This window comes from Thunnus maccoyii, chromosome 23 (genome assembly GCF_910596095.1).
Source record: "Thunnus maccoyii chromosome 23, fThuMac1.1, whole genome shotgun sequence".
Lineage (NCBI taxonomy): Eukaryota > Metazoa > Chordata > Actinopteri > Scombriformes > Scombridae > Thunnus > Thunnus maccoyii.
Genome location: NC_056555.1, coordinates 15,870,229 through 15,897,805, shown reverse-complemented (window position 1 = coordinate 15,897,805; position 27,577 = coordinate 15,870,229). Strand labels below are relative to the sequence as shown.

Sequence of the window (27,577 nt, the reverse complement as noted above, 5' to 3'; positions counted from 1 at the left end):
ATCACCTTTGGGTGATCTTATTGGAGATTCATGTTTTATTTAGTTGCTTGGCGCTGAGATCACACAAGCACACTTCATACATGCAGTCTTCAAAACAAACCCCAGAACAAAAATTATATCACCTCATGTAAATTCAGCAGTTGCCCTCCTGCACAACTTGAACTGTGATCCTTTAACACGTGAAAATACTCTTTTTCCTTTACGCAATTGTTTGGTAGCAATAGAGAAGCAGAACTACTGCACACTGATGATGCTTTCAGAGGTTAAACTGGTTAAATCGAGGCAGGCTTCTAAACATAATCTGCATTGCTAATTTTAAATTCATTGAAAAAAATTGCCAAGCTTTTATTCAAAGACCCTTGTCTATTTTGTTTTACAGGTAACAAAACCTTTTATCTGTGTAGAAGTGCTCTTCTATTTTGGCACAAATGTTTTATTGAATAAAAAATCCCAAACTGAAATTCTGAATAGATCTTGAGGACAGTCAGTTTTGAGGGAAAGACTCCAATATCCTTAATGGAAAAAGTAAACACAGAAGACTTTTAGTTTGCTTATTTTTATTCAGATTTTTAATAGAATGCAAAGGTCCATTATTAGGGAAACAAATTCAAACACTTTCTGCTATGGCATACAGAGACAGAAAGAGAAGAGACTGCCAAAGACAGGGTCATAACCATTTGAATGTAAACTTTACAGAAGGAGATACAGAGATGATAAAATGCCACATCATGGCGTCCGTATTTACTGGTCATAAAAGTGTGACATAAGTGAATAAACGACAAAACACTCCCCACAAAAACATCGGCAAATGTCATTATCACACAGATATACATTGAAGACAAAAATAAACTCATCCTTTTTTCTTTTTTGTCTGTGTGGCTCCACCTCCAGTATTTCTCCAAAATAAATCCATTTACACTTTTCACTACATCCTCACATTTACATGAAATTCATTAGGGAAGCATTTGTTTGCAAAAAATCGAGCATTTTTCCCCCCAAACACCCAGTCCCTTCCTGTACAAAGGAAAGCAGGGATTGGGCTAGAGCATCAGAGAGCAAAGAACATGATTGGCTGAAACACATACTTAAGTATCATAATTATTATCATTCACACAGGAAGTCTGCTGAAAAGGTAACATGGCAAATAACACAGATTGGCAATAGTGCAGACTGCTTGAGCTGGCAGTGGCCCATTAGGAAAATAAAGGATGAATGGAGACTGATTCTTGAATGATTTTTTTCTTTTTATTCTAGCATTGCTAGCATGCTCTATTTGGAGCTACAAGAGCTAGCTGGAGAAAAAAAAGGGTATGAGCAGAAGAGAAGTCAGGACTGGAGGGATGAAATAAAAAGGAAGAGTGAGTCAATGCTTGTCGTTTAGATTTTTTTGTCATTTACTTAAGTCTTCTGTCCAATGCGTCACTTGTCGTCCATGTTGGTCTTTGGAATGGTGTTGATTGGATGGTCGGTTTTGTTTGTTCTAATTTCCTCTTTTCTTTTTTTTTAACGGTTGTAACCGAACTCATCGGCATCATCCGCACGGAAGTCTCCGTAGCGCCAAATGTTGAGCTGATGGGAAGACAGAGACAGATTTTATTGACTATAATGAAACAAATAACCATAAAATGCGGTTACGTTCCCAACTGCTTTGAATGGGACTTCAATAACCTCTCTAGCACATTACATGTTAAATGGTCAAGAGAAAAAGTGAAAATGGGAGGGAGACTGAGAATCACCAAGCAACATAGAGAGAGAAAGAGAGACAGATCACTGAGAGCCCAGTGCGAAGGCGCCTGCATCATCATCATCATCACCATTTAATCCGACTCTTTGTGCTTGCCCATCCAAGCTAGAGGCCCCCAGCGCCACAAATACCACCCAGTCTATTACTTCTCCTATTCCATTACTTTCACACTCCCGCATCGCTTCATAAACCATCACATGCATTTCCCGGCTAAATGCCGCCTATATCACAATACGATTGGCAAAGTATGTGTGCAAGTCGTTTGGAGCCGCACCAGTGTGGTATTGGTTATTCAAATGTGATAGGAATTGTGCAGTCTGAGGGGTGTTTGTGTGTGTACGAGGGTCTGTGTTTGTGTGGGATGTTTCTTTTTTGGCTCTGAGAAGCATGCACGCTCAGCTGTTAATGCCGTGATTCATAGCTAATTAGCGACTGTGCTAATTAGCACTAGTTATTAGAATGAATGAATGAGCCATTTGTACGTATTGCCGTTTCCCCGTGTCTCACTCCGCTGCCTTTTTTTTCTCCTCCTCCCTGACGCCCTGAAAACACGGTAGTAACTCAGATTGTGATGAGAGCCAATTCCACCTCTGCCTGGTTCGTTGTCTGAGCATGATGCATAACTGCTGGGTAACTACAAGAACACGGGGGAGATGGCTTCTGACTGGTCGCTGGTAGGGTTTTGGAGCCATAACGCTTGACATTTACATGAGTATAAAATAAATATGATCAGAGTGTCTATGTAAACTCCTGGAGGTTCTTGAGGTTCTTGTGAAAGACAACTTGGATTTGTAAAACTAAAAGTGGTCTGGCCTTTGCTAACAGGGCTCCAACACTTTAGACCTACCAGAGGAGCTCAAGCTGTTATAAATCTACTATTATTGCTCATATTACAGAAGAGTAAGGCTGGTGATATTCTATATTTTGGTAATTGTCTAAAAATCCCATTAAAAGGAGGCCAAATAATTTCCTTAAACAGCTGGGCACTGTAGTTTTAAGCAAACATTACTCAAACAGGGGAAACTGTGTATTTGTTGGGAACTATATTAAACAGACGGTTTGGTGAATACTGGTGACACTGGTTGATTGTAATGAAGTAACACATCACCGAGGGCAACGTTGTGGCTCAATGATGTGCTTTTTTGGACAACAATGGCGCTCAATGACACAGGTATGCACCAAATATCAGGCTTTGGCTACATTCTGTATGCAGTACTGCTCAGTAGAATCAATTAATTATTGGTTTGGGGTTTTTCATGGGATAAAAAATAAAGGAAATCTTCACACTTATCCTTTTAAGGCTGCATTCAGATCAAATCCAGCAATCCAGCACTAAACCGCAGGGGTCTGTTGTGGTGGGGCCGTGTTGTTTGAGGTACCGGTGAGATAATGAAATATGATCCAGGAAGTTGGAGTTACAGATTAATGCATTACTGACTTATCAGAAGCCAAAACACAGACAGACAGGATTTTACAACTCTGGAAAGTTTTCACGGCAGCAACAGTTGTATCTTTCATCGTGATGATCATGAGGTAAACAGTCATATACAGCGTTCATGTTACAAAATAATCCACCTGGAACGTGTGGTTGCATGTATGTGACCGGCCACCGCAGTGGTCTTTTGCTGAGCCCTGTGCATTTGGTGTGAATGCAGGCTAACATAAGTTTGTTTTAATATATTCTTTTTGACCTCCATTATTAAGTCTGTCCATGTACTTGAAATTTTTCATCTTCCTTTCCATTCGTTTGCTGCCAGTTTCAGTCAGACTGGCCAGATAGTTTACTGGACTCATATATAATCATTTCCACTGGAGTGTTGTATCAAAGCTCTGAGACTTGACTCATCTTAACGAGGGAGTCTTGTGTGTTATTTCCTGCCTCCTATTCATTCTCCACTTTTCCCCCCTCCTCCCTTTCTTTCCCCACTGCACAATTTTGCACACATCCCCACCCCCATTTTCTCAGTATGGACCTACACAGACTGTGGGCAGCAATCCATATGGGACAGTGGTGATTGCCAATGTAATGTGTTGCATCTTGAGAGAGAGAGAGAGAGAGAGAGAGAGAGGGAGAGAGAGAGGGGAAGCAGGGAGAGAGAAGCAGCAAAGAGAAAAAGCGTTCTCTGGTAGTAGTTGGTGTAGAAAAGTAATTAGTACTGTAATGTATTTTCTGTTTTGGCAACATTAGATGTCTCACAGAGGCAGACAAACCACTATTATTAGAAGAAAGCTGATAAAAAGACAGAAAAAAAGACGATGAGATGAGACTGGTGGGCTCAGATGAAGTGACTTACCCTGGCACTCTTGGCAGATTCTTGACTGTTCAGGTATTCTGTCACCTAGGGCAGACAGAAAGAGTCATTAGCATATCACATCACTATGTCACACAAAGGATTTTAAAGGATTAAGGTGAATCAATGCATCCTTTAAACCTGCTCTGCCCCTGGGGACATTTCTTTTACCAGCTTACATGGAAATTCACAAGTTTTTGCACAAAGTTCACATCTGTCAGAAGGGCACTCGCACACCCTCCCAGCAACACTGGATATAAAGGAACACACTGTTCTTTGAAGATCAACAGGATCAAGATAACACACATCGACACAAGAGTGGTTATGTCACTGTAGGGGATGTGGAACGCACAAACATGTGAACGAAGCATACGGAGCGCACATCGCCACATTACGGCTCGCTGTTAGAGGTCATTGCTTTATCCACCGTGTGTGCAGGGCATCACTTCGCGCTTCATGCTACAGCTCACACTAGCAAAGCCACTTGAGATGAGAGGCTCTCATACCCGCTTGTGCCCGCTAGCCTCAGGCCAACACCTTGCTGGTTTGTAGAAGCAATTTATAATCAAGTGCATTCACAGAACGCCTTAAGGGAGCTACAAGCTAAATGGGGGTGAACCCCAAAATTCTACCTGCAATTCATGTGGAAAAGTCAGAGCTCGATTGTATGATGGTGGGACAGGATGGATGTAAGACACAGTAAATAAACATGTTGGAGGCTTTACTATTGAAAAGTGTGGTTTGTATGTGCTCGTCCATCTGTCTCTATGTAAGATATTTCAAAATATAATGATTAATAATAATGATAATGAAGCTTCTTTGCAAAGTGAGTAAAATATATTTATATTTACTATTTAACAATGATGCACATTTTCTTTAAGTGTAATATTTGCCCGTGTCTTGAATGATATTTAAAACTCCTGCACACTGTCTTACTGCTGGATCATTTCATAAACTGTTTCAGTCTAAACAGCCTTTGTCGGGTTTCAGATGCAGAAACGTAAGAAATAAACAAGATGTAAGTGTGTAGGAGTTTTGAACTCTTATTCAAGATCTGATGCTCTGAGACCAACTTGTCACTGAGTCCTGAAAGACAATATTTTTTGCATCTTGTTCGTACAAGTCTCACATATGAATGTCATACATAAACACTTTTTTATTTCTATTTTTTTATAATCACACGTATTGTGGGAACATGACGTTCTTTGATATTTGTTTAACGCGAAAGCGATTCAGTTCTTCATCTTGCTCAACACAAAGAAATGGACATAATATGGACATACTGAGAATACAGAGAGGATATAAAAGAGTTGGAAGAAGAGAGAAGAGGAGGCCAATGTGCAGTGTTGAACATATTGACTGCTTCTGCTAGAACAGCCATTTAGCCTGAATGAACCAGTGATGAGTCATAGGGCAAGGGGTGGGGGCGGGGGTGGAGGGGTGCAGAGAGAGAGAGAGAGAGAGAGAGACAGTGTTTGGTTAGATGGGTACAGTGTAAGTGGATGTATGGACCTTGGAAAGCTCAAGTGGCAGACCCTCTGAGTAGAGTTGTCCTCCACCATTACAATGTCAGAGTGGATACAGAGTGATCAAGCTCTACACAAGGCCCACACACACACACACACACACACACACACACACACACACACGTACATAGATACAGTTCAGCTCACCTCCAGCATGTTTAAACCTAGCCACCCACAACACTCACATTCTGTCTGTGAATGGTAAGTACAGCTCCGTAAGTAGGATTTGTACAGCAGATACTTGTAAATTTGAACGTGAGTATAGTTTGGTATATTCTGATTCGAGGGACGAGCGCATAGGGAAATATTAGCACAGTGGTAAAATAAAAATAAATGCTTTAAAGATATGAAATAAAGATAACGAAAGTCACTTGAGAGAAGAGGACAGTAAGGAAGAGACTGTGTTCTTGTAATGGATTCAATTGTGCACCACGTTTTGTAGCTTATTATAGTAGCAGATGAGCTGGCTTTCACACTCACACGCACACACACACACCAGAACAAGGATGCCAGATGTTAAAACTGTCGAGTGTGGATGGGGCTCTGGAGTTTAATTGCTTAGCTAGCTCGCGCTCATAGGTTGATTTGATAGCTACGCTGCACATGGCACCGCCAAGATAACAGACCCGCAGCTGGATCGTACAGCCACTTTGTTTAAGCGAGTGCACATGTGAGTGTGTGGCTAGGGAAAGTGCAGTGGCTGCACAAGTCATCCATCAAAGCCAACTAAAGGAGAGATTTTTTGGAAGGCGATGGGATATGGCATCTTGGTCCCATCAGGCGTATGTCACCATATGGAAGACCCATCCAACAATATTTCATGGACACAAAAGGCCAATGATGCCTTTGGGGCTATAGAGGGGAGCTTTCAGTGCCTGTAGCAGTTTTAGCTGTCTCCTATAGGCCTTTTCCATACACGTGTTGGATTGACTTGACTCGGTGCATGAGCCCGGGGTGGCAGGGATTTGTATCTCCATTACAACAGGGCTACCCGCGTGAAGGTGTATCTTTAAGTGATGACACGCTTGTCTTGAGTCGATGACGTTTAAAAGCAGCGGGCTGTATACATCCATGGCTGTGACTAGTGGTCCAAGGAGCGGCTGTAAAACGGTAGACAAACACATTTCATTTCCAATAAATTCTTCCCAATAAAAGTCCCCCGTTATTTTTGCTGCAAGTGTTTTTTTCCATCACACAGCACGGCGGGTAAGAGAAGTTGTTCACCTGTTGAAGTGGAAGTGAGCTGTTTGCAGAGGTCCAGTAACAGCCTGTTGTCTGCAGCTCTTCATCCACACTGTGGCTGTTTCTGCTTGTACTCTTCCTCACTGGATTATTTGTAACTGATCAAATAGCTCCAAATATCTCCAGCTCTTGTTGCGGCAACTTGTTTTTATTGTAAAATAGCGCCGCTAATAAAGCTCCACTAATTAGGTGATGAACCTCCTGTTATTTTGTTATTTAAAAGCTTTTAATATGAAGGAGCAGCAGGAAATGTTTTCATCAGCAGTAACTTAACACAACTCCTATACGGCTGAAAGCAAACAGGAAACAGTCAAATAAAGCAGATATTTGAAAGTACAAACAGGGACGCAGGAGAGCTTGTTTGAGAGGGAGAAGGGGGGGATTGCACCGCAATCCACTTGGAGGTGGGTCAGACGTGCTTTGGCCCGACTATAGAGATGGTCCATCTCCATACTCGCCACAAATCATCATGTTTTTAACTGCTAATGGAAATGCAAATCAACAGCATAATTTGACTCAGCACGGTCAAAAGTGCCAATGGAAAAAGGCTACTAGAGTTGCACATGGAAAGCCGGGGGGAGCGACTCAAATGATGTGGAAGAGGTTTTCATATCTGCAAGAGTGGAATTGGCAATATTCAAACACAAAAGAGAAAAATAACATTTGTGAGAAAACCGGTGAACTAGAAAAATAAACTTCATTTCAACTTTAAAAGAAATAGAAAATATATCTTCTCACATCACTTTTTGCCAAACTACACAGCTGAGTGTTTGAATCCAAATGCAAAGTATTCTGTGAAAGTCAAGAGCACTACAGCTCAATATGCACAGATGATATGCTACCATACTGGAACTATCACGGTGAGCCTCTTTGTACTCTGGTCGGGAGGGGGGCCTTTTCCTGGATCGCCCTCGTCTTTTACTGTCAGTGTAACACAACAGCCAATCAGTGTGCAGCTGAACACCGATGATGACTGCCTTCGGATTCTCAACAGCTCCATATATCCTGTCCCGGATCCTTCTTTCACAGCATTTCTATTGGCTCCAGCGGGGAGGCATAATGGCTCATTTACAACACAAACAGAAGCAAAACTCATCTGGAGATGACTTCAAGTGGCAAAGGAAAGGAATGTTTCTCAGTGTGGGAAACAAGTGTGACATTAAATACATGGGTTAAGAAAGAAAAGGGAGGATGATGGAGACGAGGTATAGGCATAAACGGTGGTAGTCAGATTTTGTTACCTTCAGATAGAGCCAGGCGAGCTATTTTCCACAATTTACAGTCTTTGTAAAGCTAAGGCTGCCTGCCACCTTCTGATTGCAGCTTCATATTTATCATACAGACATTAGAGTCAATCTTCTCATCTAACTCTTGCAGGAAAGTGTATACTGTATTTTCCACAATGTCTATTCCTTTAAAGCTGATTGACTGATCAGAAATGAGAAGGGGAAGAAGACAGAAACAAAGTAGGATGAGAATACAAAGCGGATAATGAACGAGGAGACAAGGACAAGAAACTGCTGTGTTTGGAGGAGGGTTAGGGTGGCAGAAGGCAGCGGGTGACAGCGTGTGCTTGTCTGGATGACCCTACAGAGCTCCCATATGCCGGACAGATGCCATGTTTGGTGAGCAGTGGCCATGCACACTGGCAGTAGCAGAGTTCTGAAAGATTATGCGGTTTGGCTAAGGAGGATGTTGTGTGAGTGTCCCTGAATGTGTGTGATTGATTCTTAGCATCGATTTAACAAAATCAGAAAGTTTAACTGATTAGAGGAGTCAATTTATTATAATTTCACACCATCAGTTTGCATTTGAGCAAATTTACCACAGTACTCTGAGACTAAAAAAAAAACAATCTGATACCTTATGCACATTCAGGAAAGAGACTGTTTACAAATACTGTTACGCTCAATTTTTAATCGCTGCAGGTAACTTTTCTTGACGGAGACTTTGTGAATGACTTTGTGTAAGTGTGATGCTTTTTGTAAGATGAACGACAGGTGGTGTGGGTCTGGTGTTCTGGCACTAGTCGGTGTGTCTGCCTGGCTGTGAATCTGTCTGAGAGTGAGAGAGAGAGAGCGAGAGCGTGTATTTTTCCCGTGCTGGCCAGTATGGTGTACCCAGGTGGTGTTCTGGTGAGCATGGTGTGAAAGTGATGGATCTGAGCGGGAGCTAACATGGCAGTTTTCTGACAGGTTGCGCGCGTTTGGTGCGTAGGTGAGTTGCCTCTTTTTTGATTTCACAGCATGCGGAAAAAAAAAACGCTAAGTGAAACCAGATTGTGGAAGGGGTACATATGAAAAGCAAGTGACTTATCAAAGTTTCAACGCCGGTTACACACTCGCTGCTGAGACTGGATGTCAGGCGACGTAGAAACCACTCGAGTGGAAAGGGAACAATGAGGGCTCGTCCTCCGTGCATGTTGAGCTTTACTCATTAACAGCAATGACGATCACACACACACACCGCCTCCCAGACATGAGCAGTCAAACTCCAACTCCACCCCAAAATAAAAAACCTGCCACTAACTCCCTTTTGTCATTGTTTCTTTGTTGCTGCATTGTGTTTTTTTGGTGCTGCTCTCTCAATCCTCATTACATCCGGTTTCGTTCTCTCTCCGCCTGCCATCTCCGTCTCCTTTTGCCTCCGCTGAAAGCATAAAACTCTGCACAAGACAGGTCGTCGTCAGAGCATTTGCCGGAACATAACTGCTTTTATGTCTGTAAGTCATACTGTTTCAAGTTGAGTGTACTTGGCTGAGCTGTGGATTGTAGTCCTAAGAGATGTCTCTCATTTAACATGCCAGTGCATGAATACTGCATGGCAAGCAGAGAGGAGGCCAGGGTTTTGGGAGAGTCTCCTCAGACGTGTCACTGTAAAAGTGGTTTGATAGGGAAAGGCTTGTCACATAAGCACCATGGCTAACCAGGGAGAGAATCCTTGAAGGCTTGTGTGTGTGTGTGTGAGACAGAGATACGAGGGAATGTCAGTGTGTTTGAGTGACTACGGGATGAAAAAGTTGACACTGAATTTGCCAGTTTTTGTAGATGTAAATGTAAAAGATCCATTTTCTTTTCATTTTCAATTAAAATGTTCTGCCTTTTTTGTAAAAATCTGTAAAATAATAAAAACTACATGTACAACGTATGTGTCTGAGTGTCTTTGTCCCCATCTGAGGTGTACTGGGATTGCTCCCTGTTGCACAGTGTTCCCCCCAGCATAGCTGTCGGAGGAGATCAGGCGCTTTGGTGGGAACGTGCAATGACAAGCCCACCAGCGTGTGTTCATGGAGTTAAGGAGGGCACACTCATGTAGCACACGTGCACGCTCAACAACAGCAAGGACTAACTACAGATATAACCCAGAGCATTCTCAGCTGCTCTCCCAGAGGCACTGCGAAGAAAAAGTCTTACGTAAAAACTAATGTATCGTACACACACTCACTTTTATAAAGGCTGCATAAAGAGTTTTGCTTCTTTTTTTCTCCGATATCTATTTTCTCTCTCCCGCGAGGTCACAACTCAAAATAATATAAGTTTGAACAATCTGGTGCCTCCACTCCCTTCCAGGCTGTCCTCCTCTCACCCCCGGTATGTGTGGGAGGGAGGATAAAGTGTGTATTTGTGTGTGTGTGTGTGTGTGTGTACATCTGCAGAAGATGGAATATCGTTTGGGAAGTGGCGCGTGTCAGCTAGGACATGTCAAAAGGGCCCTCAGAGCAGTGGCAGCAGGGGAGGCAACTGCCTGTGCAAGTTAGTGTGTGTGTGTGAATATGTGTGTGTGTGTGTGTGTGTGTGTGCAGTCAATAACAGGGGAGCAGAAAATGTCCATTAAAAGGCCCCATCTCTAACTCTACTTGTAAATTAGGTATTGAGCCATTGGTGGGGAGCAGTTATGCTGTCACACACCCATGAAGCTCAGAGGGTGTGTGTGTGTGTGTGTGTGTGTGTGCATGTTTATATGTGCCCTGTGGTGTTTTTTGGGGATGAGGTGGGGGGTTCTTGATGGGCTGTGACAGGCGCTGGGCTTGAACAGGGAGCGCAGCGACCTGAAAGTCAGTCAATTGGTGTTCCGGATACAGCTAAAAGCCATTTATAGATGACATGGTGGAGAATTTTTGGGTTGGGATGGAGGCGATGGGGACCTGATCCACCATGGCAGGATCCATCGGGTGCTTGCTGGCTCTACTCAGAAATATAAACCTTAAAACTCAACCACCAGCTGTATTTCTATTTTTAATATTTAATTTTTACCCCCCATTTATTTGTCTTGGCTGTGTTCTCTCAGGTATTGAACATATGCAGATTTTTTTTCTTCTGTTGTCCTGTCTTTATATTGTACAGCGTGGTTTCAAATTATGTAAGTGTGTTAGAGCTCATGAGGGATCTCCACACATGTACTACTTCGTTCTCTTTGCTCGGGGACAACCCCTGAGCGACAACAGAAGCGCTGCCACATGAAATGTTGTTTACCCATGAGGCCTAATTTTGTTACGGTGAACCTGCTGAATAGAAACACCAACGTTCCCATGAGGCATATCATCAGTGTCCAAACCAGTGCCTTAACAGTATAGTGGCAGGAGACTACATCACATGAGCCACCTTATGTGTACCGAACAGCACGATCGCACTTTGATAAATGGAACAACCCATCCCTAGAGGCATTTTGTGTATGTGTGAGCCTCCTTCCTCATTTCCTGTATGGATTCCACACATGCGGCTGCAGATGTGCTTACACTTCTCCGCCCGCCATTTCATCTTCATCTACAGTTTCAACCCCCATTAACACAATTACTGTGCGATGGAACTGCTGCACAATTAACTACATTGGGGACTCTAACCGCAAGCTGTAAGAAAACTCCACTTAAAGACACACACAAGTAAAAAAACACTGCATGTCATGTTAGCCAACACTTAAAGGCTGCCCTTCTTGCCCCTCAAAGCCTTTCACAAAGTCATCAGCTGAACATTCACACATGAAAAGCAAGACTTCAGTGTGAATACAGCAACAATACAGGGAAAGAAGATAAAGGGAAAAAAAAAAAAACTCAAACTACATTTCCCAGGGGGCTGCTGGGTAATTAAAGATTCCAGGACTCATCTGCTGCTTTCACTCTAAGGGAGCCACCTCACAGCTGGTTTCCCCAAAGTCTGCCTACTGCTGACAGATACACACACCACTGTAACATTTTAATAAAGATCTTGAGCGTGTCTTCACAAACATTTGTCTAAGGTGTGTGAATACTATTTCTATATCTCTACCCATTCAATAGGGAAAGTATTGGAAATGAGGCCTAGGTCGATACAGCGGACTACAATGCTGTTGGTGATTGATAATAATTGTGCCAACAAGGGAGTGACAGACACTTCCATGTTTGTAATTGACTTGTAATTAGCAAACTGGAGATTATTAGCTTGTAACGCTAATGAACTTCAGGCACTAGCGCTGATGTCAGTTAGCTGAGGTGACTGGGCGAGACGGTTAGCACCCGGTGGCCTTCCAGAGTTTGAATCAGTCATGTTGTTGGTGGCTGCTGCTGACAGAAAACACTGGTGAAAAGCAGCAGAGCACAAAAGATAGTGCTTCTAACCACACAGTCATCTTCCAATTGAGCTGTCATGACAGACTCATTCCAGATAGAGTTGCCACAAAAAAAAAAAAGAAAAAGAAATATCAGGTCTGGGTATGATAGTGAATACAGGGACTTACTTGTGTACCCAATCAGGTAGAAAGGGAGAAACATATATTTCTAGTGTATCTAGTTATGTTTCGAGCCCACTCCCTCCTTCACTTGCTCTTTCAAATACACTACAGAAACACATACACACAGTTCGTGTCCCTCTACTGTATGCCATCACTTTAAATTATGAAAGCAGGGCATTACTATCAACCCAGTGTGGGTTCACAGGGCAGAATCGGCTGATGCAAGATGCAAATAATTGCAGATAACAGCATTTTAAATCACAGCTCATAATGAGGCCAACACCAGGTCTGATCTGAGCGCCTCTCCACTTTAATTCCTGGGGATTATTGTTCATCATGACATAGCACTGAAAGACAAAATGCAAATTAAGCACACGCAAAAGCCAAACGAGCCGCCTCCCCATTGCTGTCTAAATGAAGTGCTGGAGCTCAGTTTGGATAACATAAATAGCAAAGGTTAAAAAGGAGACTCGGAGTGAGTATGAGTGGAGGATAAAAGTAGTAATGACAAGTACAGTGAAGAGAGGGAGTGAGGTGCAGAAAGCAAAGAAATGGAGTAAGAGGAATGGAGAGTAAACAAGAAAAAAAGATGAGGAGAGCACTGGAGAGATAAGAAGTGATAGGAGGAAAAACTGAGTAATGCGATGTATAGTAATGGGTGCAGGAAAGAGAAGGAGAAAAAAAATGGAAGAAATCAGACTGTGAGCAATGAATGGAGAGAGACATTAAGAGGAATGAAGTGAGAGAGTGAAGTGTGTGTTAGTGAGTGTCTGTGAGCCAGAGTGGCAACTTGCCATTCTAGCAGTATATAGTTGACAGTGCCAGGACAATTTAAGGATAGCTTAGTATATCTACTGTGCCTGAGGTGGAGAAGGCATGAAGTCGGTATGTGAGTCTCAGGTCAGAACAAGAGAGAAGAAAAAAGCGTGTGTATATATGAAAGAGCCCAACAGGAAGTTTTAGTTTGCAAGCTTGGCAAACACCATCTTTTGATTGCCAGAGTTCAGCTGACATATTTTAGTGGTCTATAACCATAATTGTAATGGTTCAATGGGATTATACTTCAATTTTAAGTTCTACCTGAAGTTGAAGTTTTTGCTTTTTTCATTTCTTTCATTCTCGCTATTTCTGATGTGATTTCTAACCCTAATTCTGAGAAAAATCAATGAATGCAGACTTATTCCTGCATTTGATAGAATTTATTCAAAAAGGCCAGAAATACAGATTTATTTTTTCAACTCAAGAATAGAGGTTTCAACGGCAGCGCAATCAGACTAAATTACATGGTTGACACTGCCCTAAATCTGGCTGCTCAGGGCAACCGTTATTGTCGAGCTTTATTAAGAGCTCATTTATGATAGCTCACATGGTAATGTGTGATCTGCTGCCACTTTGCATGGCAGCCAATTGTACCTGCGAATCCACAGAATCTCCTCAAAAGCTTCAGCTGAGGCCTCCGATAGTTTGCGAGCTCTACGTGTGAATTTAAAATGTCTGAGTGGTAAAGAGAAATAACTGACAGGAGAGGTGAATAATGTGATGCAGCGTGACAAGACAGACATAATCTGTAAGGGAGGAACATGGCAGAGTGACATACAGTGAAAATCCATAACCAGACGTGTCAATATTATTGGAGCCCTGAAATACTGTAGCTGCTGTGTAAAACGTAAAGTACATAATGTCCCTTCTGCTTCAAATGCTGCGCTGGTGATAAAGCAATCATATCACACACCCACAATAATCTAAATATCAAAAGACTCATAAACAACATGTGCAGGAGATGTACACATGATATGCCAGATGTATGACAGATTAAACTTTAACACTATGACATTAAATCTGCTATACCGTGCGTGCACACTAAGCAGGTATAATTGATACAAATGGTATGAAATATATTGTGTTGGGTGTTGATGTTGGTTTGTATTTTTAGGTCAATCCATTCCGGAGGAGAAAATGTCAGTTATACTTTAATCCCGCACTTTGTCGTCAGTCCACACCTCTGGGTCACTGTCAGTCTCCCCCCCACTAAGTCATGCATATCAATTGTACTTTGATTTCCAGTTTTTCCACTATCTCCCTACTTTTATTTATCCCACTTGCCTTCAATCAGATACCAGCAGCTGGCATGCATATGATCATTTTTTCACCTACACTTTCAATATGATGTTTATTCTTTGCTATGATACTGTATGGCCTCAATAGTCATCCATATGGTGTGAACAGAGAGCATCCGCAAATGTAGGGCTTAAAGCAGAAATGCATATGAAAAAAGAAATAAAGCCCCAAATGGATGAATATCCCTCTCTGCTCTCCCTCTTGGGACAATGCCATCCTCAAAGACTGGTGTTAACCTTCAGTGCACTTATGACTGACTATTGATAGTCACTGAAGTGCCACCGAACATTAGAGCCCATCTGTTAGGCAATGCTTAGTACGAGAGTACAGATTACAATGACCATGTTCCAATCCCTTGGAATGGATAATGAATAAAGAATAGAGCCAAAGTGGAACAGATAGGAAGGAAAAAAGTCAGTTTTACAAGGAGGCTGATAGTCTGGATGAGTGAAAAGAGGGAAGGGAGGAGAGAAAGAGCTCGGGGTGAGCTGGCAAAGTGAGAAGGCTTGGATACTACACTATCAAAAGCTCAAGGGAAACTTTCTATAAAAGAGGAAAAGGATGGGGGCACGGATCCAGACGTCAACAAAAGGTTGTATCTTAGAGCACTTTTTGGCTGTGTTGCCCCGGAAAGATAATATTTTCTGTTGTCGCACCAGCGGCAGCTGCAGTCCTGCTCAGAGACAGGAATGCAGCTCGCTAACAAATGAATCCAGTAGCTCACAGGCAAAAGTCAGCATACAGAAAATTAACCTAACCCAATGTTCATACAAAAATACTGATTTAAACACCAGCTTTTAATTTAGAAAGTTTTACCACCTCTAATAAAGGCTTTAAGTAATCGGTATTATGATAAATAAATCACATATGATATTACATTTTATCTCCCAGCTCTAATAACTAACATATAACTGGTTAACTAACGTATACAGCAGAATCGCAGCGTGCAGATTAAGCTCATGCCCCCTCTATGAAAGATAAGTTCATATGCTCCATTTAGAGATTTTGAAAAGTGGCCCAATTACACTTCATCTTGTTTTTGCAGAGAAGGAATATCTCAGCCTCCAGATCTTTGAGCTTGGAAGCAGACTTGAGTGGAATTATCAACAAGAAATGCTGAAGAGCTTGCATTAACACACACACTTGTAAGCACATTGGCAATACTGCAGCTTGTTAAGCTTTCTCCAGATCAAAATATTGTAGCCAGCAAGGAAGAGACAAACGCTGGAGACGCAGCTGTTGAATACTAAAGAGAAACCATTTGATCCAACAAAACCTAAATCTGTGCGGTCTATAAGCCTATTAGTTGTATGGCTGGGAGGTTTTAATCACTGTCTTTTGTCTATAGGGTCCATTACCCTGAGACTGCATTATGGTCCTCCGGCTACTCTTTGGAGGTCAGAGGTCAGAACACTCACAATGATGCACAGTCTTTTATTGACTGACTGTGAGGAAGAAAGTGCTTTTATCGGTGATGTTTAGTGTGTACAAAAATGAGCTAGTAACTACATCTCCGTGTGTGTGAGTGAATTAATTGTGTGAAAGAATGTGCTCTTTCCATCAGCCTCTAATTCATATGAATATACATTTTGATATGTTGATGAACAATTACACTTGTGTGGACATATTTCTCCATTCCTTTGTGCGTCGCAATTTTTAAATAAATGGCAGAGTGACTAATATTGGGGGCTGTGTGGAAGCAGTAATTGCAGCAGGAATAAATATCCTCCATTTTTCTTTATCTTCATGTACAGAGTGGCTTTGAGTCTGCTGGGGGAATTAGCATAATGAGGAGGGAAAGTAAATGAGCGATGCTTCATGGTTTGACAAAATGGCCACCATTTGAGGCAAATTGTAGAGGTGTGTGCACATATATTGTGACTGTGGATTGACAAGTGAGGAGAGCAATTATGTTCCTTGTGCCATAGAGTTCCCTTTACAATGTCTACAGGCATTTAGCGTAATATTAGCTTTCATGTATCAAAAAAAAATCTATACATGACAAACTCTGAGATGAAAAGCAGTGAGTAAATGCATGCTAAAATGGAAATGTAGTAATTATTGAACTGTCAGAAAGCCATAGGAAACATATGGATCTTTTAACATTAAATGATACGCAAGGTGCCAATTTACCAATGACGATGTTAAACATTTACTGTGCATTTACTTTGAAGCGGCACCTGCTACCACTCGATCAGCTGACTGACTCCACTGTTACGATTTATCATTTAAGACACAAATATTGATCCATACTTGTGCATTTCAAAACGCACAGTGAGCCACTGAATAACAAGAAGGTGGTTAAGAGAAATCAAATAATATTTTAAAATATTTAAACTTTGATTTGTACAGAGTAGGGCTGAGCAATTAATAGAGAATTTACCAAAGCAGACATTGACTTTCTAACCATGTATGTACCAACATTTGTAAGTAAGTCAGCGTTGTTTGTTGTGTGTAGATTCATTACCGACAGAAAGTCGAGTGGGTATTGTACTACAGTTTTTGGCAATACAATGAACCATAATTGCCCAGTCTACAGCCCTATGAGACCAGAAATTGTCTTTAACATAGACAAAGAAAGCAACAAGATGCCTAAATGTTAAAACAACCAGTTCGAGTCAGGCGGAGAAACAAGAACAAGAAGCCTCAACATTCAAAACAAACTCTCATCCCTTAACATACCATCTTCTGCAGGTGCTTCTCCTTGCGGACATCCACCATGACCAAGCCCTCTTTGACCAGGCCGAGGCCCACGTCCTCCTTGGTGTCCCCGAACTGTATTGTGACATGTGGGCAGGTGGCACCGGAGTACTCCACGTTCAACAGGCACTGGCTGTTCTGGATGTCCCTCACCACGCAGTCCACCACGTCGGCACGGGCGTCCTCCTGGAGAAGTAGACATGGGATGTAACCCGAAAGATTGGGAGGAAAGAGGAGGCGGGAGGAGAATAAATGAGGCAGTAATAGATGGTGGAATTGAAGCGGGAAAAAAGGAAGATTGAGGAGATAATGGAAGAGAAGTGGGGAGGGAGGGAGGGAGAGAGTGAGGAAGAAAGGTGAAAAGGATAATTAGTATGCTATCACTGATGACTCCTTAACAGAAATGCATACAAACACAAAGATATGCAACGCAGAGGCTGACAAACACCCTACATGTACATGAACCTTGCTGTGATCTTATTTCTGTAAAATAAAAAAACTACTCACTACTGTAAATAGTCTTGGTCAGTAACACCACAATCAAATATCACTCACCAATCAATCAAAGTTACATGATCACTAACACAGTAATCTGCCAGTTGTGTGGCACCCCAATTACCTACTTTAGTTTGGCTGAACTGTCTAATGGTCTGACCCTCACCCACTCTCCTCTTCGTCATGTCCCTTACCTCTCTTTTTCGTTCTCATTCTTCAGTTACCTCACCCTCTCTTATTCCTAACCTTCTCAAATGTGAAAGGCCAGCATTTGATTGAACATGTGGTGTAGAAGAAGACGGAACAGCTGCAATACAATCCTGACCTCGTGTCCTCCAGCAGTGAGGGCGAAAACAAGAAAAACAAGGGAGCTGCGTCTTCAAAGGCAGGAAGACACTTAAAAACTAAAAATCAGTCCCTGGCCATCATCCATCCCTCCCCTACACCATCTATCTCTTCGCTTCCCTTCTTCTCGCCCTGGTCTTGTCTCCATGGCAACCCCCTTCGAGCTAGCTGCCCTTGGGTATGTGCGTGTCTGGTGTATGTGTGTGTGAGTATGTGTGGGCAGGGGAAGCTTGTTCAAGGCACAAAACTAAGGGCCTTTTTTGTCCCCGCTCTCCCCCTGGTCAACTTGTCACAGACGCTGCAGGGGAGCTCAGGGCGAGAGGGAGACAGAGGGAAGAGAGATAGAGGAAGAGAGACAGTCGACATAGGAGCAGAGAGGCAAAACGCAGGGAGAGCATTACAGAACAAGAATACATTTACACTCATGACAGCGCCTTAATGAGAGACTCCTAGTGACCCTGTCTTGTCCACCATATGAACAGAACAAACCTGGTTAAGCGCTTTAGATGCTTTAAGAGAAGGCTAAAATATTTGCATTTTACTCCTGTTAATATATACTGTTTGATTTTTTCAACACTAGGGCCAATTTGATATATCACAGTTTGGTTACCGATACAAAAACAACACTTTTGATATCTTCTTTCAAGAATTTAAAGTGTTGTCAAATTGCATATAGTAGCTTTGCATACATGAATCAGTCTAAAATTAGAAAAATTTAGATTTAAATCAGGAAAAATATGATCAAATATAAGTGAAGACCAATAACCTGACCAAGTATTCAATGGCAGCTTTAGATACTTGAGTTTTTGATACCTTGTGTTACAGAAACTACTGAGGTTCAGTGTCTTTACTAGAAGTCATGCTAAAGACAAAATACATGAAAAGAGGTAAATAATTATCAATAAATTTTCATTTCAAACAAAAAATAAATTGCAGAATCCTAATGGGTAAAAAGGAAAAAGTCATTTGTCCATGTGTGACCTTGTGCAACTTTTTAATGAGTGATTTTATTTATACCTGAGTTAACATTTTCAGTCGTCTACTAACCGCTGCATTCAGGAGTGCCAATGGTGTAGACTAGACTTCAAGAGGGCACCTGATATTTTTAAGATTTTGTTGTTCATCACTTTTACAAGCGCACTCTTGGCGTGCACTACTTTCTTTAATTAGCTGACGAGGCATAATAAAGAAGTGGCGGCGTGTCCTGGAGTGCAGGCAGCTGAGAGTTCACAACAACCACAATAAAAACTGAATGAATTAGTGCTAGAAAAGATGGCTCGGAGCAGTTGTTGCTCGGATAGTGATAGCTGCTGCGGTGGGATGTCATTGAAATAACATGTGCATTGTGCCTCCTACTCTGTCAAGTTACAAGTACACATCTCAGGTAAGTGTTTTTCCTACAAAACAGCAGAACCATGTGAGTGCACAGCGACCCTACTGAACATATTGTCACTTTATGGAACATTTTATGAAACGGCACTGGAAAGCAGCGGGATGATCTCGTCCCACTGGCAGAATTTTGCCGGCGTTAAAAGAAAGATTTTAAGACTGACTATGAAGTCATAACTTAAAGACAGACACTTTTTTTTCAGGGCATCAGGTGGCGGGTTGAGAGAAACCTTTCCAGCGTGCGGCAGCAAAGGCGCAGTACAAGTGGGGCACCACGCTGTCAGCGTGAGTGACACAGTAAAAAGCTTCAGATAAAGCAGACGACAAACACATGAAAGGAAAACCGAGAGAAAGTGGAAAGAACAGGAAAAGGGTTGGACTGATGCGGAGTGACAGAGAGTGAGAAGGAGAGGTGTAAGGTGCGTGTCAGCTTCCTACATGTGGTAAAGCTTGTGTGTGTTTTGTGTGTCTTGGGGCTGTAAAGTCTAGGTGAGGCCTGTGTCCCCTGGGCTGGACCAACAGATGGGCCACTTCATCCTTCAGGAGACACTGACTCAGGAGACAGGTGACAGCATGCATGCAGGCACTACTACGAGCTCTCTCACACACACACACACACAAACCGCTACCACTGAGCCACTGAATTGACTGAGTGAAGCTGTGATACAAACATCTACTGAGAAGCCAATGTGTCTAAATTTTGTTAGAAAAATAGGGAAGTATTTAAGTTAACTTTTTCAAAAAATAAGGGCCTTCATAAGAACCTTCAACTTCCAAATCAGACCTTCAAATTTTTAAAATGGCAAAAGGGTTGACTAAATTTCTGACGTTTTGATCCTTCAGGCAATTAATCTAGTGTTGTGGCCTCCCTAAAACCGAATGTTAAACGACAACTGCTCTGGCAGAAATTTGGCCCAATACTTAAATTAGTCTGGGTGGCCAATTTGTGTAATCCTTAAATGTCTGTCTGGCATTACGCAATACGATTCAGCAGCCTCAAAAATGACCATAAAACTTAATCAACACCTCTCTGATACAATCAAGAAAATGTACACATTGCGCCCTTCATGAATGTAGAATTTATTACAGTACTGTACAGAATTAGTTTTAGCTAGTGTCTAATAAACTGCCAAATGAGTGTAGATAAATATTCCAAAATAGCAACAAACAAACAAAATCCATTGTGAAAAAAGTAGTTACCATTAATTCTAAGAAAATATGACACTATAAATGCTCTGCACCTTATCTAGCTTAAGAGGAACAAATACCCTTTAAACAAACACACTCTCAGATGCGCACACACACACACCCAATTTAAGACAGCGCTTAGAACTGTGCCAATCAGGCACATAACCGGATGAAAACATGTTTGTATCTATTGAGGATGCTGCAGGCTCAGGATGCTACCAATGAGTTGACCCCCTGACGCACACAAAACAGTCACTTGCACACGCCGGTCACTGGGGGTTGAGTAAACACACCCAGATGTAAACAAGCAGATTAGGAATGCGGAAAAAACAGTAACTGCTGCTTTGCTATCAGATAAGACATTTATATGCACAAATACACAAACACGGTACCTGGATGTTTTATATCTGTAGAGGATGTTTGAGAATCTAGTTTGCTGAAGAAATATAGTGCGCGTTATCAAATTGTTCATTAAATGTTAACGTCTATCTGCTAGTGTGTCAATTATTCTCTTATTTTTTGCAACCAAGTAAATCAGTGGCTTGGTGTTTGTCATTGCTCGGTCTGCTTTGTACTACATGCATTATGTATGAGCATAATTTCCACCAATACTTGCTTGGAATGAAAACTCGACCCTGTCTGTCAGTTACAGACTTATCACCTTGTGTGATAAGTGAAACTCAAACAGTTTTTTTTATGTCTTGCCAAGAAAGTCAACTTTCAAAAGTTATCCGAAAATGAGCCTGAAGAATTTGATATCGGAGAGTTAATTTTGATATTTCCAGCTGCGACACATACAAAAAAAACAGGTGACAAATTAAAGGAAAAACCTGAATAAATGAGTGGAGAAACATAACAAATGCAGATGATTCCACACAGTTGCACTGCATGGTACAATTAAGCAATTAACATCAAATCATGTATGGCATGTATAAAAATGCTGAGCAGGCCCTGTTGATTCTGATTTTGTATCAAGATGGCAAAAGGAAAAGATCTAAGTGACTTTGAAGAGGGTTCATTGTTGGGGCACGGATGGCAGGAGCTTCAGTCACAAAGACTGCTCAATTGGTTAGTGTTTCAATAGGAACAGTGATTAAAGTGACATCTGCATTTAGATCTACGGGAAAACGTCTGTAAATAAGTTTGGAAATTGTGGTTGACAGCTCACATTTTATGACTGTGATGCTCATGTTTTAGAGTGATATGTAAGGAAAAACAGACGAGCAATTTTCAACAAGTGGATGAGTGTATGTATGGCGTACACCAAGAGAATGGTACAGGCCTGAATGCTTGACCCCTACAGGGAATATCTTTTGGATGAATGATGTTCCTCCCTCCAGTAGAGTTCAGAGACTTGTACAATCAATGCCAAGGCCCAACATCTCACTAAGACACTTAATGTTGGTTTTTCCTTTAATTTGTCACCCGTCTTGTATCTCCTCTTTGCACGTGTTCATCCATGCACTTACGTCCTGTGGGACCTGGATGAAACCAAAGGCATACTCTGTGGCCTGTGCTGGCAGGGTCCTGGTGCTGAAGGCAGGGGGTATGGCAGCCAGACGGGTGGATGACACGACTTCTCTCTGAGGAACGATGATCAAAAGACAGAAATTAGATTCAATATAAAACATTCTTCAAGACAGTTGACATGGTGCTTTTCTCTAATATGGAGTACTAAGTGCAAATACCTGTAAAGTCTGGGTTTATGTTCAAAGCTATTTACTCTTGGGTTTATGTGCTTGAGGTTATGGAACCTCAAAGTGAAGCACAATAACAAATGGAGTGCACGTCTGTGATGATGAATACACCTAAGCAAACATGACAGAGACATCCACCTCTTGTTACTACAACACTGAAGGAAGCCAAGGGAGATTTAGGAGAAAATGTCTGGCTTGCTCGGTTATGATACATGAGGTTATGACAAAATGAAATCTTGAGATGAAACAGGAATGTGTAACAAGGTTGTTGAAAGCTTGTGATGAAAGTTCACTTTCTGAATTTTGGGCATAACTGAGTGCATCTCTCAAATCAAGAACATTTTCAGTTGAAGGCCATACGACAGTCTCAAACGAAACAGCAAATATTCAGGCTGTATCATCGATCCCATACCCTGTAATGCATTTTATATTTCTCCTTGATTCTGAGCTAATTCTCGTCACTTTAACGATGATAGTTTACAACTGTGAAAGAAGGACAGATGCAATTTTGTAGCTTTAGGGCTGCATGCTTGTATATGTTACCTTACCAATCATTTCACAGCTGTGTCTATAGCAGTACTGAGGCTCCTTTCACTAAGCCCCATCTGCTCTCTTGCTCAGCTAAAAGCTAAGAGTAAAGATGACAACAGACGTCAACTTGATAGCTCCCAGACTCTTGTCAGATTAGACAACAAACTGAGATGAGTAAAACGTAAGAGGGCAACAATACTTGCCACTGTCGTTATTGTATATTTGAATACAATGACTTTTCAAGGCTGCCAGTGCTACATGTTCATTTTTGGGAAACAGAATCAACAAACAAAGTAAATTTCCTATAAAGTGCTTAAGACAGAAAATGTTTACATTTGAAATCATCAGATTAAAGTTTACATTCATTTCGGTGTTCTTTTATGAATCTCGTTTTGCAATGACAATCTGTATTTGGTTACAAACTTTACACAGCATTCTCTTGACATGAAATGTATTTACTCCATTTCAATGAAATGAAGCAATAAAGTTAATAGATCCTGACATGTATGAGCTAATATGAGCAATGACCAATAACTGATCACAGGCTACCTACAAGAGGAGAGCTCACTAGTGTAAAATCAGACCAAAACAGCCATTAGAAGTGGGGAGTTAATTTAATGACCCCCATATCTTAGAGTAATGTGTTCATTGGGATGTACAGTCTAGACAGAGAATACCTTGAACATTTATGAATGGATGGATTAGAACGTTCAGATTTATTGACGCCATACTATATTTTGACAGCAGTGTAAATGTGGGCTTTAAAAGTGAATGACAGAATTGCTTTGCTTGCTAATGATCACATAATAATTCAAGTGCTGACCTGTGCCTGTGACATGTGGCAATATAACCGACTACTAGGATAAAGACATGAAATCAAGGCCATAATGACTCAACTTGAAATGATGCAAACTGTAGAAAATTAGGTATATATCAGTTCAATTTTTTTTGTGTGCCAGGTCAGCCTCGGACAGTCACACTTTCAGCAAGATGCCAGGACGCATCGCGTCTGCCAGCTTAACCCCAGACCGTCCCTACTCCGAGGTCAGTCACACACTGTGCCCCTGTGCTGCATCATGGGAAATCTCCCGCAGGCCGGGGGGTTGGCTGCATGAGCCACTTGGTGAAGCAAGCATGTAGATGCACGTGGGTAGAAAGACACACAATAACGCACTTACAAGGATGTAGTGCCCTGTCATCACAGAATTTAAAAAAAGAAATCCAGAGAGAGAGGGGGAGCTCTGCTTTTGTCATTATTATGAAAAGGAATAAAAATGATACACTCAGTTGCACTCTTTGCTTCAGTCATAAACAATAAAGGGAAACAAACAAGCCTGCATAGCATTTGTCCTAAGTACTCCAGCTGAAAGGATACATAAAGGCAGTTAGGCTGCTTTGAACATGGAAATATGCAAAACAACTGGTGGTCTGCACAGATGCAAGAAATAGAAAAGAAATCCCTCTTCAGACACTACATACCCTCTGGCTGTAGGCTTGATAACAAAACTTTGCTAATGTTTGTGTGTTTTCCTCAAACAATAGCACTACTTTTTCATGAGGATGTTGCTTTCTCCCCCCGACACAAGCGCACACACACAAGTCAAAGTCATGGTCACAAGATACTCACGTTGCCATAGTCGATGTAGAAGACATGAACCTTAGCCGGTGACTCAACTTTCTCCACTCTGGCTCTGTACCTGCAGCAGCAGAAGAATAATTGTGTGAGAGAGAGAGAGAGAAGGAAGGAGAGAGAGAATAGAGCAGAGATGAAGACAGAGGGCACAAGAGGAAAAGCAGATGAGTAAATGATTCCATGCTTATTTCCCTGGGGAGAAGGTGTTGGAGGGTCTGTCTGTTGTGATCGGGGGAGAGGAGTGGGAGAGGATGAGGAGGCTGGCAGAGTTAGGGGGGGGGCAGAGAGGATCCATCACCACATGACAGGGCTGTAAAATTGCACAGAGCCCTCTTTGCTATAAAGGACAGACATTTAAACCTATTTTTACCTTGTAGCAAATAACTCAAGTGCGTTAGTGATAATCAAAAAGAGTTAGGTTTCATTGTATAAGATATCCTTTTCCAGCATGTATGAAAATACACACAATATAACAAGGACACATTAAAGGAAAAAGTAACTATCTTAATGGGCCAAATCCTACTCATGAATTCATATAGAAGCTATAGAAGAACATGCTTTTCTCAGACTCAATTCAGGAAGTGTGTCTTCATCTGACCATCACTTGTCTGACTCCCAACTCCGACAAACAAACGAGAGCGAGGAAGACAAATTGGCTGAGAACCAAGGCCAGCAGGAGAAAACCAAATAATTAGGCCCACATGGGCAAAAAGGAGAGACAAGAGAACAAAGTTAAAACCGAATAAGTGATTACCGGGAAGACATAAAGAACAGCAACAAGCGGAGAGAGAGCAAAAGCAAAAGTGAGAGACAAAGTGTGAGTGACTGATGAACAGGGGTTTTTTTTTTCCTTTTCTATTCACGGTGACGCTGGTGTTCTAAGAGGCCTTGAAAGGCGACGAATTTCTAATTAGCCCCCTAATGAAACAAGCCGACATTCCACATGCATAACAGAATACAAAGATATGGACACAGAACAATGTGAACATGAACATAATTAGCTCCCTGAATAATATGGGGTGTTTAAAAAAAACAACAACAACAACAACAAAAAAAACCAGAAGACAAAAATCTCAGACATTTGCCACCTGGAACAGAATTACTGTTTTTGCTGACAAGAGGACAGACTTTTCTATACAAACAATAGGCAGAAGAAAGTGAAAGTTCACACCAGATAGCCTTTTTTTAAAAATGCTCATGGTGGCGGGGGCAAGAGAGTAAGTAAGTAAGTTTTGCCTCCAAAAACTTGGAGAGAAAGGAGGGAAAGATCAAGAAAAGAGAGCACACCTGACCTGTGTCGGGGGAACATTTGGGTTTTTAATCAGTTTCACGTTCTTTTTTTTTTTTCCAAGTCACCTTCTTGACATCATGTGCACACACATAGACACACACTTTAAGACTCTCTGCCTCCCTCGAACGCTGTGACTTTTATCTGTCCCTATGACCATCTGTAAACTTCCAACATCCAGTGAGGAAAGTAGATGAAGAGGTGTGTGTGTGTGTGTGTGTGTGTGTGTTACTGTCAAGCTACTGCTGATTCTAAAGGGCCAAAGCTGTGGCAGTGAGCTAATTACACCCTGTGGGTGTCTGCAGTTAACGCATCACAGGCTTAAATAGAGACAAGGTAAAAATGAAACGTCAGATGTTCTTTAGGGGGAAGAACACATGCTAACATATTCGTCTCAAATGTAGCTCAACCAAACTAAATAACATGTCTCAACTGTGGTAGATTTTGTTTCAAGTAATCACAAGTGGCCTGCTTGCAGCCTAACTTTTACTAGCTATCATAAGAGAAGCTGCTTGTTATGGGTTACAGCTCTAATATGTTTCTCTGGGCTGCACATATGTTCCTGTGTCTGTTTCTTTTATTCTTGTATGAATTTCCAGTATACGTTTACATGTTTTTTCCTTCTATTACAAACTGCAATCTACAGTCGACACCCTTCTCCGCACAAGTCCGCAGATATTTTTACAACTATCTTTGCAGAAGCATAATTCTGGCCTTAGAGTTCAGCTTAACCATCTAATGAAATGGGTGAAGGTCATTGTAAGGCAAATATGTAAAATAGTAAATATGATCACAAGTGTCAAAATGTTTGCTTACCATTCACCATCAGCAAACTTGGCTATGCAGTAATCCCCTCGGCGTGCTGCGTAGGATCCTTCCACAGGAGGCTGGGCAGCGATCTCTGCCCTCATAGTCTCCATCAGGCTCTCCAACTGGCCTCCTGATAAAAGAGGATAAAAGACATGTGAGATGAGTAACCAATTTCCTGAATTTGATTTGTGTTTTTGTTGATTTCTATCATTCTCCAACATTTACTTACTCTCTAACTTGCCTTCCATTAAATCACTGTAGGTTGTTAACCTTTTCTTTGACATTGACTTGTTTGCTGTTTTGCCTTGCCTACTTTATCGTTTTGCCTATTTTTAAAAATTATCTACTACTCCTCGTATTAAAGGTTGAACTTTGTAGACTGTGCTTGAGCAAAATTTGCCTCAAAGCATTTTGCTCTGGTTTGCATGTTGGGTTGACTGTGTGTGACTGACAGAGGGCGGGTCCGAGGGCAACAGTAGAAAATGAACAAAAGTACATCTCATCTCAGCAGAGCACCTAAAGGGATGTATCACTATAAATAGATTATTGGGACAGAAGTTTTCCCTTCTAGAGAAAAGTCTGATGCAACTTTGCTCAACATGGCTGTGTGCTTCTTCTACACAGACACAGACTGAGGATTTTTCTTAAGGTTGTTTTCTTTGCTGTTAGTGAATGAGAATATGAGTGAATATTAGTGAATGAGAAGTGAATATATCCTAGTCCATGTACTGTGTAAGAGTTGCAAGGATGTAAACATCCAATACATGTTGTTAACATACTGGAATTTACATTAAACAAGTGTTTTCACTTTTGTTGTGGAAAAAATAGATTCATTACTTCATAGCACACTGTATTTATAATATGGCTTATTATAATA

At 41.5% G+C, this 27,577-nt stretch overlaps 1 protein-coding gene across 2 annotated transcripts in view; it reads right to left on the bottom strand.

Moving 5' to 3' along the window:
- Positions 1-537: 537 nt before the first annotated feature.
- The window catches only part of snd1 (staphylococcal nuclease and tudor domain containing 1), a 179,868-nt gene continuing 152,828 nt past the window's right edge, over positions 538-27,577 (bottom strand). For both annotated transcript variants that reach the window (XM_042404023.1, XM_042404022.1), the window contains exons 20-25: positions 26,707-26,830; positions 24,597-24,666; positions 22,211-22,324; positions 17,307-17,510; positions 4,039-4,083; positions 538-1,569 (exon numbers count right to left, since the gene is read on the bottom strand). In XM_042404023.1, the coding sequence (XP_042259957.1) occupies positions 1,504-1,569; positions 4,039-4,083; positions 17,307-17,510; positions 22,211-22,324; positions 24,597-24,666; positions 26,707-26,830 (623 nt within the window). In that variant the 3' untranslated portion in view covers positions 538-1,503. The remainder of the gene's footprint in view (positions 1,570-4,038; positions 4,084-17,306; positions 17,511-22,210; positions 22,325-24,596; positions 24,667-26,706; positions 26,831-27,577) is intronic.